Here is an 18352-nt window from a genome sequence, read left to right on the forward strand (position 1 = left end):
GTTTTGATGCTTATGTACACCCAACAGTGCATAGGTCACTGCATCGCATTGAATCAATTTTTACTCGATCTTTATTTAATCAAAAGTAGGGTGATCAAACCTGCGCTTCAGGAACCAGTCGAAAATAACATTAAATAAATTTTATAATAATAATCACTACTATTTATTTTGTCTCCCCCTGGGAATGAAATCCGGAGCTTCCATCGTGGTAGACAGGCTAATCATTGCACTACAGAGGCAGACAATTTAATATTCTATCATGTATATTTTTTAATTAAAACTTCTTTAAGAAGACTGATAGCAAAAAAGTACAATGTTTTACTTGGCAACTCAAGTGCCTCAGCTTTAAAAATCAAAACATAATAGGTAGTTTTGTTGTTTCTCATGTAAATATTCAAATGGGTTCGTGTTATAATATGAATACGCACAGTAAAATAATTTTTATTTAGAATAAATAATAATAAAATAAAAAACATTGAATTTAATTTGATTAAATGAGACAAAGATAAACGTAAAAAGAAATATACTGAATACCAGACAGTTAGTGGGATCTTTGAAAAAAAACACGAAAAAAAACACTTATTATGTCAGTGGCAATTTCAACTTTCCAATGTAAATTTAGTTATTCTTCACTACTTATAAAATAAGCAATTATTCATTTTCTAAACTACTGGACGTTAAAATGAACTACCTCTAAAATGCACCTTCATTGATTGATTGCTATTTTCAATACTCTTTTGGTGGAATCCTTTAAATGTTCATAGTATACAGACAATGCCTGTTTTCTTGATTTTTCTCCTTCTAACACAATAATAGAGCACGATTTAGAAAAATAAAATATTTATCGTTTTTCCATACAATAGTTTTCTGCGTTAAAGTGTCAAGTCAGACTATATTTCATTCTATTTATTATTGTGATGATTACAACAATCATCTGTAATAAAGATTGACAAAAAAGATTAAAGTATCTAACATTCGCTGATCACGTGAATATCACGCAGTGATTAGCGGTAATCATCTGGTCACAGCGTGTTAATACGTTTGAGATGGAAATGAATAGTCTGGCCAGGTTGAGTTGAAGCCCCGTCCCTTTTCTTTACCAATGAGTGAAAATGAGACAAAACTACGTATGCCTTGTGTATAAGAATAGTTGTTCTGTGGCTATTTGTATATTACGTTTGTACAATGTAAGTGAAGGTATCGGCTTCCCTCGTAATTTGCGGTTTTATTATTCGCGGTTTTGTTTATTATCGGTCAAGGGATATTCCAAAATGTATTCACCACTTCAAAACTTACGCACACAAAACTTTTCTCTTGTTCATACCCGGTATGTCTCCTACTAACCTTACATTGGCTGATAGGTTGCTGTAAATTGTAAAAGAAAAAGCATATTGAGTCTCATATCGAAACGGGAAAATGGCTTTTAAAGAAGAAAAATAAAATATGCCCTACGTAGTAATTTTAATCGAGATCAAAGGAAACAAATTCATGATATCATATATTATATTTTAAACTTATTATATTTTTATTTTCTAAATATTCCTTGACGTATTTTTAGAATTCTATTATATCATTTTAACATGTAAGATAAAAAATATATAAGTAGTTGAGAATGAATATGATGTATCGATATTGATATTGGCCAATATCGATATTGGCTTCTAGTTTTATCATCCGCGGTATGTTAGTGGATAACGAGGGAAGCTGTTTACCTATATAGGTACATAAAATCATTACCTGTAAGTGATTTCAGGGCCTATATAAGTGTACTGAGTATTTTCAATGAATAAATTTTTGCGTACGGTTTTTAACTTGCCACATTCCCAACAACATTTGCTTTTATTAGATTTTAGTTTTGTACTGACATTTCTTGATGGAACCACATTTATATATAATAACTACAAGCATTTTTTTTTCATTTTTATTTTATCTGACCAGTGATCGGGTTTCGTCGTTACCAACATCATCAGACAACACCAGCCTTTACGATGGAACCCGGTTAGTGGTCAAATAAAATAAAAGTGAAAAAACAATAAAGTTGTTTTATTCTACTGTTTGCCTCGATTTTCTTTCATGCAGAATTTTTAACGTAAATTTAATCTCTAAATGGTGTGGTAAATCTAAACTCGTGTCCCATCAGGAACAATTCAGTGAAAAAATGAATGAACTCAATAACACGAGTATTATAACAATTGGATAGTACCTAGGTGACAATAAAAAAGTAGACAATAGAATAAATATGTATAACTTAAGTAAAAAAAAATATATTAAATAATAAACGCTGTTCTGCAGCACTAAACCTGATTACAAAAAGTTTTTTTTTTATGTTTTGGTTTTTGGATGTATCAGATGTGTTTCGCGATTTGCTATGGTATCTAGTTGTCAATTTTTGACATTTTGATTTCGATTTCCTCGAGAATAGTTTTAAATTGAGGGAAAATTAGGAACATAAACTTCATTTCAACTATTAAGTTTCAGAATACATATTAATATATTATGTAGGTATTTAAGCAGATATTTTGCTATTAAGATTTTACAAAATTCAGTAAAAAAATACAAATGCCATTAGGGTCTGTCACATCTCCTGTAGTTGTTATATTCCATTATAATTTTTTTTTCAGTTTGAAAGTATGCTAATTAATTTTATTTTTGCGCAGTAATTACGGCCCTCGCTTCACGGCTATGTAGTTGTGAATTGCGCTTGTATGGGAGTGCCGCATAACTAAATATCACCTCGCAAAAGTGCAACGCTGAGCGAAACACAAACCTAACATAAGCCTTGCGTCGTTCGAGTCTAATGGAACATCGCTTCTTTGGAGAACTATCGACAGCAAGCGTGGCGATTTACCCAAATACTCTAAACCAGCGTGACATTTGTCGTAAACAAGAGATTTTATTACTATTATTATGTTGTTTAAACGGGTGCTCGAGGGAAAATCGGCGCTGAAGAATATGAAAGTGCCTTTGGAAAAGTGCAAGGATAACCCCACGAAATGCGAAGATTGTGACCATCCAAAGTAAGTAGAAATTTCACCTATTTATGAAATTTTTAAAAGTATTTTTCATATAAATGTCAACTGCTCCAGCGCAAAATTCTTGTAAAAAAATCGGGCAAAACGCGTCATATGTTAAATGTTATTGTTTTGATTTCGGAGTCCGGTTTTTCTACCCACGGCTTCTATGTTTACAAAATTGTCAATAAATAAAAAAAGTCAATCGAATTTTGCAGCCTATTAGGTCCATTTTATCAAATAAATATTCTTTTTTCGTCGCTTATTTTGTCAGGTTATTACGAGACATTTCGTGTGGGCGGTTTTTTTCCAGAATGTTCTTCCTGGAATAACATGTAGGTAGTTTGAAAAGGTGCATGAACTTATTTGAGAGGGAATGTGATACTGAAATGACATGCCATAGAGAAGTTTTTGTTGTTTTATTACCGGCTTTTGTTTTCATGAACATTACAATAAAATAATATTTTTCTATTTAGTTGGAACACAAAATGCCTTAAGATCAATGACATGTTTATATCATAAAATTTTCCATTAGCTCTTTATGTGGAGATTAGGAAATATTTAGAAATATAAGAAAAATAATTTGCGGTTAGGTTAAGTAAGATAAATTAGGTCAGGTTAAGAATTGTTAGGTTAGGTTACGTTGTGATAGGTTATGTTAGGTTAGGTTATTTCAAATTATGTTATGGGCTATTTTTATCATTTTCTAGCATTCATTGTTTTTTCAGTAACCATTAAAAAAACTGGTAGCATTTAGGTGATTATTTATTATTTATTATATCTAAAAATTATTTATAAATATAGAATAGTAATAAAAAGTAAATTTGCGATTATTTTTAATGGTTCCCATTGTGAGAATAAATTATTTATGACATCGTATGTCGTAATATTTGTCTATACTTTTTGCATTTTTGATGAGATGTATTAATACATCAGGATTAAAGCAGACTGAATGCAGTCGAAATGCGATCCCTCAGACGAATGTGTGGCAAAACGATGTATGATAAATATTCAAATGGTGAAATAAGGAAAGAATGCAAGGCTGAGATAAGCATTATCGATAAAATTAAGAAAGGTGTGTTGATATGGTTTGGATATGTGGAATGTATGAGTGAGGAAAGAATGGTTAAAGAAATTTATGAGGAAAATGTTATTGGAAAAAGAAGCAAAGGAAGACCAGGGAAAACTTGGCACAATCAGGTATGTCAAATACTTGAAAGCGGCCGGGTCAGGAGTCAGCGGGTATATATGAAGAGATTCATGAATGAGAAAGAGGCGTAGAATGTTTGCAAAGACAGGGTGGTATGGCGTTCTATTCTCTCTGCCTACTGAAACGGCGTGATGGTTAGTTACTTATTAATATACATCTTATCCAAAATGATATGACTTATTTCGTGTTAACTAATTTGATATACTTAATTTTGAATTTCTATTGCACCATGTGACAACTAATTTTATGTACAAATATTTACAGATCATTTTAATATTACGCAACTTTGCTCAGAATAAATGTATAAAAATTATGTTTTGGAGCCAATTCTATTTTTATGTTTCTTGATTCACATTAAAAATAGCTGCCCATAGGAAATATTTGCAGTGTGCGGTTTGTATCCTTATGATATGATAGTTCTAGAACATCCAAACAAAACTATCAACTGAATATAGATCATATGATTTTTTTATAATTGATATCCAGTTTTTCTTAAATTACCATCTTAAACACAATAAGGCTGCTTGTCCACTATACGGAATTTTACCGTCTGGCGTAACCTTTCCGTGCGTACCGCCCCAACTGTGGGGCCATGAAATACCAGGTCAGATGGCGTATGGCTCCATGTTTTAGGCATAGTGATTATTTCAAATTGACAATATTTACTGATTATATGTGTGGCATATGTTTAAAATGTTGATAGTCAATCTAAAAAAATAGTTTAAAAATTAAAAATTCGTATAAAAAAAACTCACTCTGCAGGGTACAACCTTTTGATTCATATCTTACTACTCGATCGGTTAAAAATTAAAATGGGTCTCTCCACTGCCGGATGTAGGCCTCTTCTAATCGTAATAGTAGCATTTTACAGTCCGTAAAATACAATAATTGGTATTTAACTTTAAAGCGGAAACCCTATGGTTCCGTAGATTGCACATTTGTATTTTTGGATGACTATAGCTCCCAACTTGCATTCGAGTCTTGTCTTCAGCATGTCGGGCTATCTATGTGGCCGAACATGCCAATTTCGGACTTAATAATTGGAGCACACACTGCGCACTCCGTGTCCTTGTCACTTCTGTTGTGCCGGTAGCTGCGCAGCTCTGCGCGCGCAGAGACCTAGTGAACACCATTCACGGAGCTTCTCCATCCATCTCTGTCTCTAACCCGTAACTCCCAGACACCATCAATTCCCGTCACCCTCAACGTGGCGTTCAGTTGGTCCTTGTACCTTCTGTACTGCCCTGCCCCCATTTTTGGATAACACCACATATTAAAATGATTAAAAAGATTAATCATTTTAATATGATGTAACACTTCATATAAAAATGATTAAAAAATACATGTTTCGATGCATCACAATATGTTTATTTACAACATTTTGAGTGTGTCCAAATACTTGTTCACAAAATCTGGATTATCTCCAATTACAGGAGTTATTTTCATATTATTTTGACATCTCATGAAAGATGAAGAAGAATATGGAAGTCTACATGTCATTCCACAAAGTTTATGCCGAATCAATAAATCATATATTGTAATTGTACAGTAATTACATTACATTAGATTGTGGTAAGGGTTTTGAGTATGACTTTGTGTATATATTTTTTTTGGATATATCTTTAAATATATATGAAATAAACTAAAAAGTTGTTTACAACATTTTGAGTGTGTCCAAATACTTGTTCACAAAATCTGGATTATCTCCAATTACAGGAGTTATTTTCATATTATTTTCTGACATCTCATCAGAGATGAAGAAGAATATGGAAGTCTGGGCATTTACGGGGCTGACGACCGTCATGGTTTAAGTGATCACTTTACACACATGTAACATTCACCAATTCTACCCATTATTGACAACCACACTACTCAAATTCTTGGAAATTCTATATATATGAACCAATTTAGAAACCTTGTTCTTGAATCACTAGAACTTTACTATTGGTGAGATGAAAAGAAGCTTTTTAATTAGCAGAAACTCTTTTATTAGTATGTGAGGTCCGAATCCTGGATTATAATCACACACATGAGAAACGCCAGAAAATATCATTTTCTTTTTGTTATTTATGTTATATTCTTCTTCATCTTTGATGAGATGTCAAAATAATATCACAATATGTTTTCGCATCGTTGGGAGTTACATGCGCCCCTGTAGCTGACATTTAATCATTTAGTTAGTGCTAAATAAGTCATCAATCGGATAAAAACAACGAAATTGTGTCACCACTCGGAAGTATTTTAAAGTAAACGGCTCTGAGTGCAGTTCAATCCGCAACACTTGTGATACTAATTGCATCTGACTGTAGAGTAGATCTCTATTTTTCCTCGTTATCTGAAATATTTACAACTGTGGGGTTATCACTGGAAAAAAGGTTATCAAAGCGTTTAGGGATGTGTCCATTTGATATTTGGAATCAAAGTTCAATGCAATACCCCGTCGGCAAATCGTTATTACGAATACGGCAGTTAGTTACGTTTTGGCTGTTCCGGTATGAGGGTGTGAATAAATTATTGTAAATTACATACTCAAGTGGTGGTTGATAGATTGATTATTCTCAATTATACGATGGTATCTTTTTGACCTTGTTCGGGCGAATAAGTGAGTGTGATTGTTTCAATTGGCAAATAGGTTGCATCGAACGTTACGTAAGTATTTTGGGGGTACAGAATTAAATTTATCCTGCTGATTTCACTATTGCATTTGTTTCACCTCCGTAGTGTAGTGGTTAGCACATTTGGCAACAGTGTGCCTTTGCTGTCGCTGGACCGATGGCGTGGAATGCTCTTCCACCAGTTGTTGGAAATAGTGAAAGTGAGATGATCTTTACAAAAAAAACTAAAAACACATTTGTTTGCTAAATCATTTCCACCATCTTCCCAAATTCATTCACAGTGAAGCTTCCTTGAGGTATTATTTTATGAAAATGGCGCTATATAAATTATCCGAATTTATTATTTATACTGGGTTCGATTCCCAGTGGGGAGAAAATAAATATGTGTTTTTTCACTCTAATAATGATTTATTATTTCCTTTCGGGAATCGAACCCTCGACTCCATAATCCCGTATGTTCATGATTGGGATATTTTTACAAATGATAAATCACAAAAAATAATAATAAATATTACTTACGCGTGGTACTTCAGATGTTCATGTATAGCGTCTGACACAAGTCATGTACAAACATCTTCTTCAAACCCTTATCCGTACCTTAATGGTGCATAGGGCACTACATCAGATAAACGCAGTGTTATCTTGATCGTTAACACATGAAGGAAAGGTGATCAGCCCTTCGCTTCAGATACCAATCCAGGGTAATATTGAATAAATATTTGAGTGAAAAAATCTTGTATATTTATTTGACCCCCCCCTGGGAATCGAACCCGGGACCTCAAGAACGGTAGCCTTCCGTGCTGACCATTACGACCATGACGACATCCTCACAAACATCTACAACTATTTTATTTTATCGCTTTGTATCGTTGTGTATACGTCACTCTCTTTTGCTCCACTCCTGTGGCGTCGGAACATACAGCTATCTTTCTCCTTCTCTCTGCGTTATATCTTTCTTCTCTCTCATGTAACAAAATGTGCCCAGTAAACGTGACGCGTCCTTGAAATTTCACTCTCAATTCTTGTCCAATTATCGGTTATCGAATCGCCGCCTAAGAAAATAATAATTTCACTTAAAAAATAACTAAAGTGAAATACTTTTGTTTTATACCTGTCATATCTGATTAACAGATTTGTCTTATCTAATGTGAGCCAATGACATCACCCACATCATTTGTTGACTCTGGAAAACATTCCCACCAACCGAAGGTATGCCTTCTGCACACACACATACCCAAAACCGGTTTTTAATGAATGTCGTTAATTGTTTCCATTCAATAAATGTTTACGATTTCCTAACCATTTGGCATTCGTAAACAGTTTTCTGAATTCATTTAAGAAAAAATATTCAAAGTGTAAACATTTTAACAAGTGCTCTTTGATAAAAATGTTAAAAACTGATCAAAATTTGTGTGAATTTAAAATTAGTATAGCAGTGTATGTGATTGTCAATCATGTGCTACAAATATTTCGGTAATCAATTCTGTGATAAATCAATGATAGATTCTTAAAAGAATCTACAAAACAATTCTTTTAGAAATTAAGTTTATGGTAAGAAATCATGGCAATATAGTGGGAAAGTTCATACAATCCTCTTTTTATACGTATCACTAGCATTTTACTCATTCGGTAACTTATAATAATAAATAAAGTTCACACAATCCTCTCTTTATACGTATTACTAGCATTTTACTGATTCGGTAACTTATAATAATAAATAAAGTTCACACAATCCTCTCTTTATACGTATCACTAGCATTTTACTGATTCGGTAACTTATAATAATAAATAAAGTTCACACAATCCTCTCTTTATACGTATCACTAGCATTTTACTGATTCGGTAACTTAAAATAATAAATAAAGTTCATATAATCCACTCTCTATTATTATTGAGTATCACTAGCATTTTACTCATTCGGTAACTTATAATAATAAATAAAGTTCATATAATCCTCTCTTTGTTATTATTGGGTATTACTAGCATTTTACTCATTCGGTAACTTAAAATAATAAATAAAGTTCAAACAATCCTGTCATTGTTATTGGCTATTACTAGCATTTTACTCATTCGTTAACTTATAATAAAGTTCATACAAATCCTCTCTTTATTATTATTGGGTATAATTAGCATTTTAGTAATTCGGTTACTCATAATAATAAATAAACATAAGTATTTCTCGTGCAAGGAAAGTGATTTGCCAATAAATGTTGGCAAATCTATTCTTGTGGTTATTGAAAAAGATGAATGTAGATCTGGGTGTAAAATATTAGTAAATCGGCAAATTATGGAACAGGTAGATGATTTTGCATATTTGGGAAGTATTTTTTCTAGGGATGGAAAGAGATTGACAATATTTTACGTCAGTTTGTAATGAATATTTATTTATTTTTTATAAAAAAGCAATAATGAAATGTTTGCGTATGAATGTATGATTTTCGAATGTAAACTCAGCTTTAGCCTCCTCGACGACTTATATTTATACTTGCTTATCTCAAAGTGAGTATAAACATGAGCCGCACGTGAATGCTACACGCAAAGAGAACAGTGCGTATCTACAAAAAGAAAAATTCTCATTTCTTTTATATTACAGCTTTAGCATTGCTATTTTGGATTTCTCGTGATTGATTGCGATGTACTGAACGTGTTAATTTATCATTATCATTTAGTTTTCTTATCCTTAAGGTGTACAGCTTTAACTTGGTTGAAGATAATTGTTTTGGATATTGTTTGTTTCCAATACCCACCTTTGATTTATTTCATGATAAGAAACTATCATTATTTACAGAGTAAATATTCTTATCAAAATAGAAGTACACTAGGCCATCTTTAATTTCTTTTTTTTTTTTTTTTGAATTACCTAACGTCCAAGTGACTCTGAAATCTAGCTACGGCTTATGCAACATCGTTTATCATGTCCCTCCCTACTCAGGCTTCAACTTTATAAGTTTCATAGCCTATGCCTACTTGTGAGTGGATTTACTCTTTATGTTTAAAGTTACTATAATTTCATGTAATTCATGAGTGAAAATTCTAGCCAAAAACACTCGAATTTAATGTCCTGCCGCTCAACCGGCCTCTTATATAGGCCTACCTACTATTAAAAAAAAATTGGAGTGATTTGTGGCTTTTTTTGTACATATTTTTTTTTTACAATTTCTGAAACGTTAATTTTTAATGTGTGAGTTTCTAATACAGGATAAAAGTTCTGTTTTCTTCTTCTTCTCTTCTTCAAACCCTTATCCGCACCCCAATGGTGCATAGGGCACTGCATCATATAAACACAGTGTTATCTTGATCGTTAACACATGAAGGAAAGGTGATCAGCCCTTCGCCTCAGGCACCAGTCCAGGGTAATATTGAATAAATATTAGAATCATTAAAAAAATCACTTTATTTATTTGACCCCCCCTGGGAATCGAACCTCGGAGTCGGACCTCCAGAACGGTAGCCGAGAGTGCTGAGCATAACACTACAGAGGTGGACTTAGTGCTTGAAAAAAAAAATATTTTTTTCTCCCTTGCAAAAATCTTTTTTTAAATGTGTTTTTCACTACCTTTTTTTAACCGGCTTTTTCGTTATCCGGCCCTGGGTCAAGGCCGGTTAAGAGAGTGTCTAATGTATTTGGTTTATTATAAAAACCAATATGATATAGAAACTGAGAATATTATTAATTATAATCAATTTCTGTTTTGTTCTAAAATACTTGCAGCAAGTCACGTCAACATGTTTTGTATGGATGTGGAAACCCTTGTGCGTAGATATGTATATATATATTTTGAAAGGTTATCAGAGGTTTTCTCTTATCATATTTACAAACAATAATAACGTAAATCAAATCCTTGATTGTCAATTGTATCTATGGAAACTATTTTTGTGATAGACTTGTGTGAGTGACTGTAATTTTATATTACACAGCTATACCGCCTTTCTTCATGTCCTTGGTTTATGTCAAATGGTGCATAGGGCACTGAATCTAATTGACGCAGGGTCAACTTGATCATTAACCTTTAACACTATTTTATTTCATAATAATTATTTTTATTACTATTTTAAGTGTGTTCATCAAACTCATACAATGTTTAGTTGATCTTTAATGGTATGAAGGCAAGGTGATCAGTCCTGCGCCTCATATACCAGGTTTTTTTTATTTATTTTATTTTATTTGTTAGCTTTACATTTAAAAAAATATAATAAATAAAAAAACACCTTGCCTTCATCTGTTAACGATCAATATAACGCTGCATCAATACGATTCAATGCCCTATGCACCATTGGGTGCGGATAAGGCTTAAAAGAAGAAGAAGCAAAGGTTTACGAGATCTTTTATTAAGCCTGCAAAAGGTTATTTTTGTTTGCCACCTGTTAAAGAAATGCCCCTTTTAACTGTGAATTATTAAATGTAACCAAATAGAAAATATTCTTACAACATTTTGAGTGTGTCCAAATACTTGTTCAAGTGAATAATAAGTGAACAAGTATTTGGACACACTCAAAATGTTGTAAATAAATTATCTGGTCAAATTATAAGCTTAATAATAAAAATGAAAATGGTATTTTCTGGCGTTTCTCATGTGTGTGATTATAATCCAGGATTCGGATCTCACATACTAATATAAGAGTTTCTGCTTAATAAAAAGCTTCTTTACATCTCACCAATAGATGTCCTAGTGAAGTTCTAGTGATTCATGAACAAGGTTTCTAAATTGGTTCACATATATAGAACTTCCAAGAATTTGCGCAGTGTGGTTGTCAATAATGGGTAGAATTGGTGAATGTTACACGTGTGTAAAGTGATCACTTAAAGCAGCCTATGACGGTCGTCAGCCCCGTAAATGCCCAGACTTCCATATTCTTCTTCATCTTTGATGAGATGTCAAAAAATAATATGAAAATATTCTTTTATTTATTGTTTCGGCATTAACTTTGTGGTAAGACATGTTACAATAATTAAAGAAAACACTTTGTTTTTTACCACTCGAGTTTTATTATAGACTACAAAAAAAATACAAAAATACAAAAAAACCTGAATTCTAATAATAATTCATTAAATAATATATTGTTTCAAAATTCTTCGCCATTGCTTTCAATTTTTCCTTTGTTTTCAAACTCCGTTCCTTGACTAACCCCTTCCCCTTACTTTCCCCTCTCCTTATTTATAGAAAAATTTTATATTTTATATTTCAGTTACTATACAGACCTGAATGATGGAAGTTTAACTTCTGAAACATGTAGTCTATAATAAAACTCAAGTGGTAAAAAACAAAGTGTTTTCTTTAATTATTGAAAACATTCTTATTGAACTTATCAAAATTGCAAGTTATAAGTTATAATTAATTATGCATTTGTAGTGATTTGAAGCACAGCAACATGTTATGCTCTCTTCATGCATAATACATACGTCGATTCAATGGGAGACACTACGCACTTCCAATGTTATTGAAAATACTGGCTTGTTTTCACAGTATAATAAGCCAATATTGAATTCTAATCATGTGCTTGAGTCATGGTGTACTCTTGAGAGGCAATCCTGCCTTGTCATTAGTCGGTTGTTAGATTTTACTCGGGACACACATTCTCCACGCACTGTGATTAGTTTAGACGCAATTTTGCCATTAACAAAAGGTGTTTTGTCTTTTTTTTCGCAGTGTATTTGAAGAAGTCATGAAGATCATAGTGACGGCGCTCGCCCTGTGGGCATTATGGGTCGGATTGACACTCGGGAGTGCGGTTTTGCCTTACCCTCTCAACTTTATCGTCTCGGCTGGTGAGTCCTTTGTCTTTTGTTTACGTTTTCGACCAATCATGACTGATTAAACAGTCATCTTATAACAATGAGTTTTCTGATAATTCTGCTTATTAGAATCCTTTATAATATTTTACATTATAGATAAAACACTTGTTTTGTTACCACTTAACTATTATATTTTAATGACTATTGTCCAAAGCTACAGATGCATATCTACAGATAACACTGCGTTTATATGATGCAGTGCCCTATGCACCATTGGGGAGCAGATAATAGTTTGGAGATGAAGGAAGAAGAAATATAAAATAGGCCATTTTTTATTTAAGTTTTACTTAGGCCGCTTCTAGTGTAATGATTACACAGTTAGCTACTGTGCTGTAGGTTCATAGGGGGTTAAAATTAATATTAGTGATTACTTTAAAATCAATTAAATATTATTCTGGACTGATACCTACAGCTCGACCAAAGATTTTTGAATGAAAAATTCAAAAAATTTAATATTGACAAAGATACATACAGACATACATACAGATATCTACAACCAGACCAGACACTATCATCGAAGCACTATTCTCTCGTTATTTAGAAAATTTGCAGTCCGAATTATTTGTATCATACTTTAGCTATCATAAACCCATATTTTTTTTTTTTTATTTATTGTTAATTTTTTTATTTGTATACATTTTCACAATTTTTACATATTTAGAACATTTTTTTTGCAGAGACCCACCGAGCCACCTTGTGTGTCTTGTCGGTGGAGTTTTTTTTTAATACGTTTATTATTTTTAACGATTTTAACCTAATATAAAAATGTAATTTAACCTAATGTAAAATAAATATAAGTGATTTTTTCACTGTAATATTTATTCAATATTGCCCTGGACTGGTACCTGAAGCGGAAGGCTGATCACCTTTCCTTCATGTGTAAACAATCAAGATAACACTGCGTTTATATGACGCAGTGCCCTATGCACCATTGGGTGCGGATAAGGGTTTTTTTATTTTTATTTTTTTTAACCTAATATACACACAAAAAAAGAGAGAAAAACTAAGAATTTAGAACATTTTACAATTTTCGTAAAATTGACTCTTGATCATTTACCCCTTCCTTTATTTTGCCTTTGTTCCATATTTTATTTTGACCTCTAACATCCGTCGGCAACAAATTAAAAATGTTCGGAACGATATATTGCAGTGTTCGACTCCCATATTTATTGTTAATTCTTAGAGTATGAATTAATGGAAATTGATGAATTATATGTTTTGAATATTGAAAGCATTAACTTTGTGGATCATATTGATATATTATTTCGAGAAATAAAAATACTTTGGGTTCTGATCCACTCACATTTTTATTTAACCAACTAGTTTCGGCAACAACCTGTTGCCCTCTTCAGGGTTACTTCAGGGTAGTAATAAATGTAACCCTGAAGAGGGCAACAGGTTGTTGCCGAAACTAGTTGGTTAAATAAAAATGTGAGTGGATCAGAACACAAAGTATTTTTATTTCTCGAAATAATATATGATGAATTATAATTTATAATTGAAGCACTAACTTTGTGATTTACATTTTATAATTAAAATGTATCATTGTTTTAAAATCACTATAAAGTGATTTTAAAGCAAAGTTACATTTTAATTATAAAAATAAATATTTCTGGAAATTGATGAATATGAGAGATTGTTTCAATTAAATTCCATATAACAATTTTCTCAATCTGAAATAATAAAATGGTCAACAAAAGGGGAAAAATGCATAAAATAAACTCCTTCTAGTCTCTAACAAGTTTCACTTCTTGTATTATATTTTTTAAACCTGTTTTAAGACCCAAACAGTTATATCGTAGTCGTACAGGAAAAAGTGACCAACTACCAAAACGTAAAATGTTCAGGAGGGCCATTTAAGTCACTTTTGCCTGGCAACAAAATAAACACCAATGCAGTTAGTCATTTTTAACAAGTCAATATATTAACCTTCCAAGTTTAAAATCCTTTGGGATTTTTTCAGGTCAATATTAAGCTAGTAAGATATCAAATAGTCAATGATAACGTTTTTTGTAAAAAATGCACTTGGTCACTTTCTCTTGTATGACTACCATATAATATTATGTTATTTATTGTTTCGGCATTCACTTTATAGTAAGACATGATTTAATTATAAATAAAACACTTGTTTTTTCCACTTGAGTATTATATCATTACGACTAGTTTCGAAAGCTACAGATGCTTCCATCTACGGGTTTGAATACAAACTAAAGCATTAATACTTATTAATAATAATAAATACTTACAACATTTTGAGTGTGTCCAAATGCTTGTTCACAAAATCTTGATTATCTCCAATTACAGGAGTTATTTTCATATTATTTTTGACATCTCATCAAAGATGAAGAAGAATATGGAAGTCTGGGCATTTACGGGGCTGACGACCGTCATAGGCTGGTTTAAGTGATCACTTTACACACGTGTAACATTCACCAATTCTACCCATTATTGACAACCACACTACTCAAATTCTTGGAAGTTCTGTATATATGAAACAATTTAGAAACCTTGTTCTTGAATCACTAGAACTTCACTAGAGACATCTATTGGTGAGATCTATCTTATCTTATCTTATTTACATCTCACCAATAGATGTCTCTAGTGAAGTTCTAGTGATTCAAGAACAAGGTTTCTAAATTGTTTCATATATAAAGAAGTTCCAAGAATTTGCGCAGTGTGGTTGTCAATAATGGGTAGAATTGGTGAATGTTACACGTGTGTAAAGTGATCACTTAAAGCAGCCTATGACGGTCGTCAGCCCTGTAAATGCCCAGACTTCCATATTCTTCTTCATCTTTGATGAGATGTCAAAAATAATAATAAATACTTATTGATAATGAATATTGAATGATTTCCGATTTAGAAACGTAAACAACATTATCTTACATTTGTGGTAGCTTCAGATTATCACTGGTCAGAATTCAAGCGATCTCTCTTCCGATGATACCATTTGAACACATGTGAATATTTGCTTAATCGCATAATATTATGAAAAATGGCTCACAGCTGTTGTGTTATTTTTGAATGAATGAAACCGCAGTGGTTCTGTTTTCAATGCAGAAAGATGACTCCTAAATAAAGAATCGAAATAACATAATATGAAACAGCCGTACAATACATACATCAGTGGTACTGTGAATCAGTATTTATCAGCAAATAAATTTCTATGATACATGAGTCATGAGTGTCTCAGATGAGGCAAACCATCTATCATTTTTGTATGAAGTGAATATGAGATTTCTGAGAGCCTTGAGAATTGCGGGGCTTGCGACCTGGCACTTGGCTCGGTTAAGTGATCACTTTATACTTCTTCTTCTAGCCCTTATCCGCACCCGATGGTGCATAGGGCACTGCGTCGTATAGAAGCAGTGTTATCTTGATCATTAAATACACGAAGGAAAGGTGATCAGCGTTCTGCTTCAGGTACCAGGGTCGTATCAAATAAATATTATACTGAAAAATCAGTATTATTTATTTTGATCCTCTTGGGATGGGAACCCGGGACCTCCAGCATGGCAGCCTAGCGCGCTAACCACTACACTATGAAGGCGGACTTTATACACATGTGTGATATTCACCATTATTCCGTTATTGAACATCCATATTTAATTCATTTTGAATGTTGCGTAAGTTCACATGTGACAGATTTCAGCAATCTAACACTGTACTCAGAGGAAAGTTAACCTTCGACTTGACTTCTTTTATTATTATGTCCAATAATGAAAAATATGTATCTTATAATATTGCAGGGAAGCGCCTGTGAATTAGTATTTTACGAAAATGGCGCTATATAAACTATCCAAAACTATTACAACTACGCATAAAACTTATTATTAATAATTATAGTAGAGAAATTACCTTTGAATCATTATAATGGATTATAAAAAGTATTATTCTTTTTCCATTTATATTTTTATCCTTGAGTGTACGTAATTTATAATTTTTACGTCTCACAGATAAAAAGAGCATAATAAAATTCAATTGAAGGTGCTATTCTTTATCACGCCATAAAAAAATGATAACATATTCTGTACTATCTACTCTTTTAAATGCAATATATCTTCTTCTAAACATGTCCCTCAACGTAGTGTAATGGTTGTCCGCCTCCGTAGTGTAATGGTTAGCACGCTCGGCTACCGTTCTAGTGGTACTAGGTTCGATTCCCAGGGGGTGTCAAAAAATATAAGTGATTTTTTCACTGTAATATTTATTCAATATTACCCTGGACTGGTACCTGAAGCGGAGGGCTGATCACCATTCCTTCATGTGTTAACGATCAAGATAATTCTGCGTTTATATGATGCAGTGCCCTATGCACCATTGGGGTGCGGATAAGGGTTTTGAACTATTATCTGCATTAAATATGCACAGGGCACTGCATTGTATGGATGCAGTTAATGATCATTTTAGCATCATGGAAAAGTGAATATTATGTTTATCTCTTAGTATACTGAGGGTCTGGCGGCAGACTCTCTGAGTAGTAAAATTAGCGTCGGGGTCGATGAAAAAACTGTTCAACAACAATGTGTTAACACACTTCAGACGTGAAAGGTATTTCTACCCATTGGGTCGATTAATGGTGGACCCTTAAGGGTGGGGAGGTATTTTGACCATCTGCGCCGGCCTCATTTCAAAGGCAGAAAAGAAGGAATTATCCAATATTTTTACATGAATATTATAAATCAATCCTTTGTTAACGTCTAAACTATATGTACACAATTATCAAATCCTGTCGCCGGTTGTCCGCAGGCGTAAAAAATACCCCTCTGAAATGTGTTAATATTGTTGCATACATTCTTAACCCTTTGCACTCGAATGGCGACAATATGTCGACATGGTAAATTCCCTTGTTAATCTGTTGGCAACTATATGTCGCGTTATGTTGTTTAAATAATAAAAGGCTGGGATACGTACTAATGCAGGTACAATTCTGTCCCGCCAGTTGCTCCAGGAAATTTACATGTCATCTTTATTCTTTCTTACATTTTCTGACCCTCACATTCTTCTTCATTTCTTACATTCACTGTGAAGTTATTATGACTAAAAAAACATAATTGACACATTGTTTGCGAAAAACGCTTATAAGGGTTCTATTTGCTTACTTTTGGTAGAGCGCGAAAGACGCCAAAAAACATTGTACAGATCGGAATTGGGTTTGCGGTTACTTGTGATTAGTATACTGAGGGTCGGGCAGCAGAGTATTTGAGTATAATTAGGGTCGGAGTTGATTAAAAACATGTCCTTGCTAGCATTTGGGTGTGTTCCTGTTGTAAAAAAGTTAAAAAAGTAAGTTGTAAAATGTCTTGAGTGCAAAGGGTTAAAAGTTGACCGTTTGCAGATATAATGTACCCCCCGCCGATGTACGACTACCCGTTCCCGAGCGCGGCGGTGCTGAGCCGCCTGCCGCCCGTGAAGGCGCGGCACGTGAACAGCAGCCTCGCGGCCGGGCGCGCCTCCGTGGACCTGCTGCGCCGCCTGGAGCAGAACCTGCAGGCCTCGGGCGCGCTGGTGGAGCAGGCCACGCCCGAGCACGGCCAGCTCATCAACTCCCGCCCTTCCGACGAGGCCATGCTGCTGCACCGCTGGGCGCTCGACGTCACTGTCGCCTCGCTCAACCTGGCACACAACGCCTGCGCCAAGTGAGTCTTGTCATTTCACATATTATTATATTTATTACATCAGACGGGTACAACTACAACTTTTTCTGTCTTTTTCTGCTTCT

General features: G+C 33.5%; 1 protein-coding gene across 2 annotated transcripts in view; it reads left to right on the forward strand.

The window, feature by feature from the left end:
* Positions 1-2769: 2769 nt before the first annotated feature.
* The window catches only part of LOC148311405 (salivary peroxidase/catechol oxidase-like), a 32024-nt gene continuing 16441 nt past the window's right edge, over positions 2770-18352 (forward strand). The window contains exons 1-3 of one of the 2 annotated variants that reach the window (XM_088256692.1): positions 2770-3017; positions 12485-12603; positions 17969-18269. In XM_088256692.1, the coding sequence (XP_088112818.1) occupies positions 2908-3017; positions 12485-12603; positions 17969-18269 (530 nt within the window). In that variant the 5' untranslated portion in view covers positions 2770-2907. Of the gene's footprint in view, positions 3018-6692; positions 6871-12484; positions 12604-17968; positions 18270-18352 lie in introns of those variants that run through there. The other variant, XM_088256693.1, reaches the window with a different exon arrangement.

Source organism: Brachycentrus maculatus, unplaced genomic scaffold, assembly GCF_059751285.1.
Source record: "Brachycentrus maculatus isolate JH-2025_06_01 unplaced genomic scaffold, ASM5975128v1 h1tg000065l, whole genome shotgun sequence".
In the NCBI taxonomy this organism is placed as follows: Eukaryota; Metazoa; Arthropoda; class Insecta; order Trichoptera; family Brachycentridae; genus Brachycentrus; species Brachycentrus maculatus.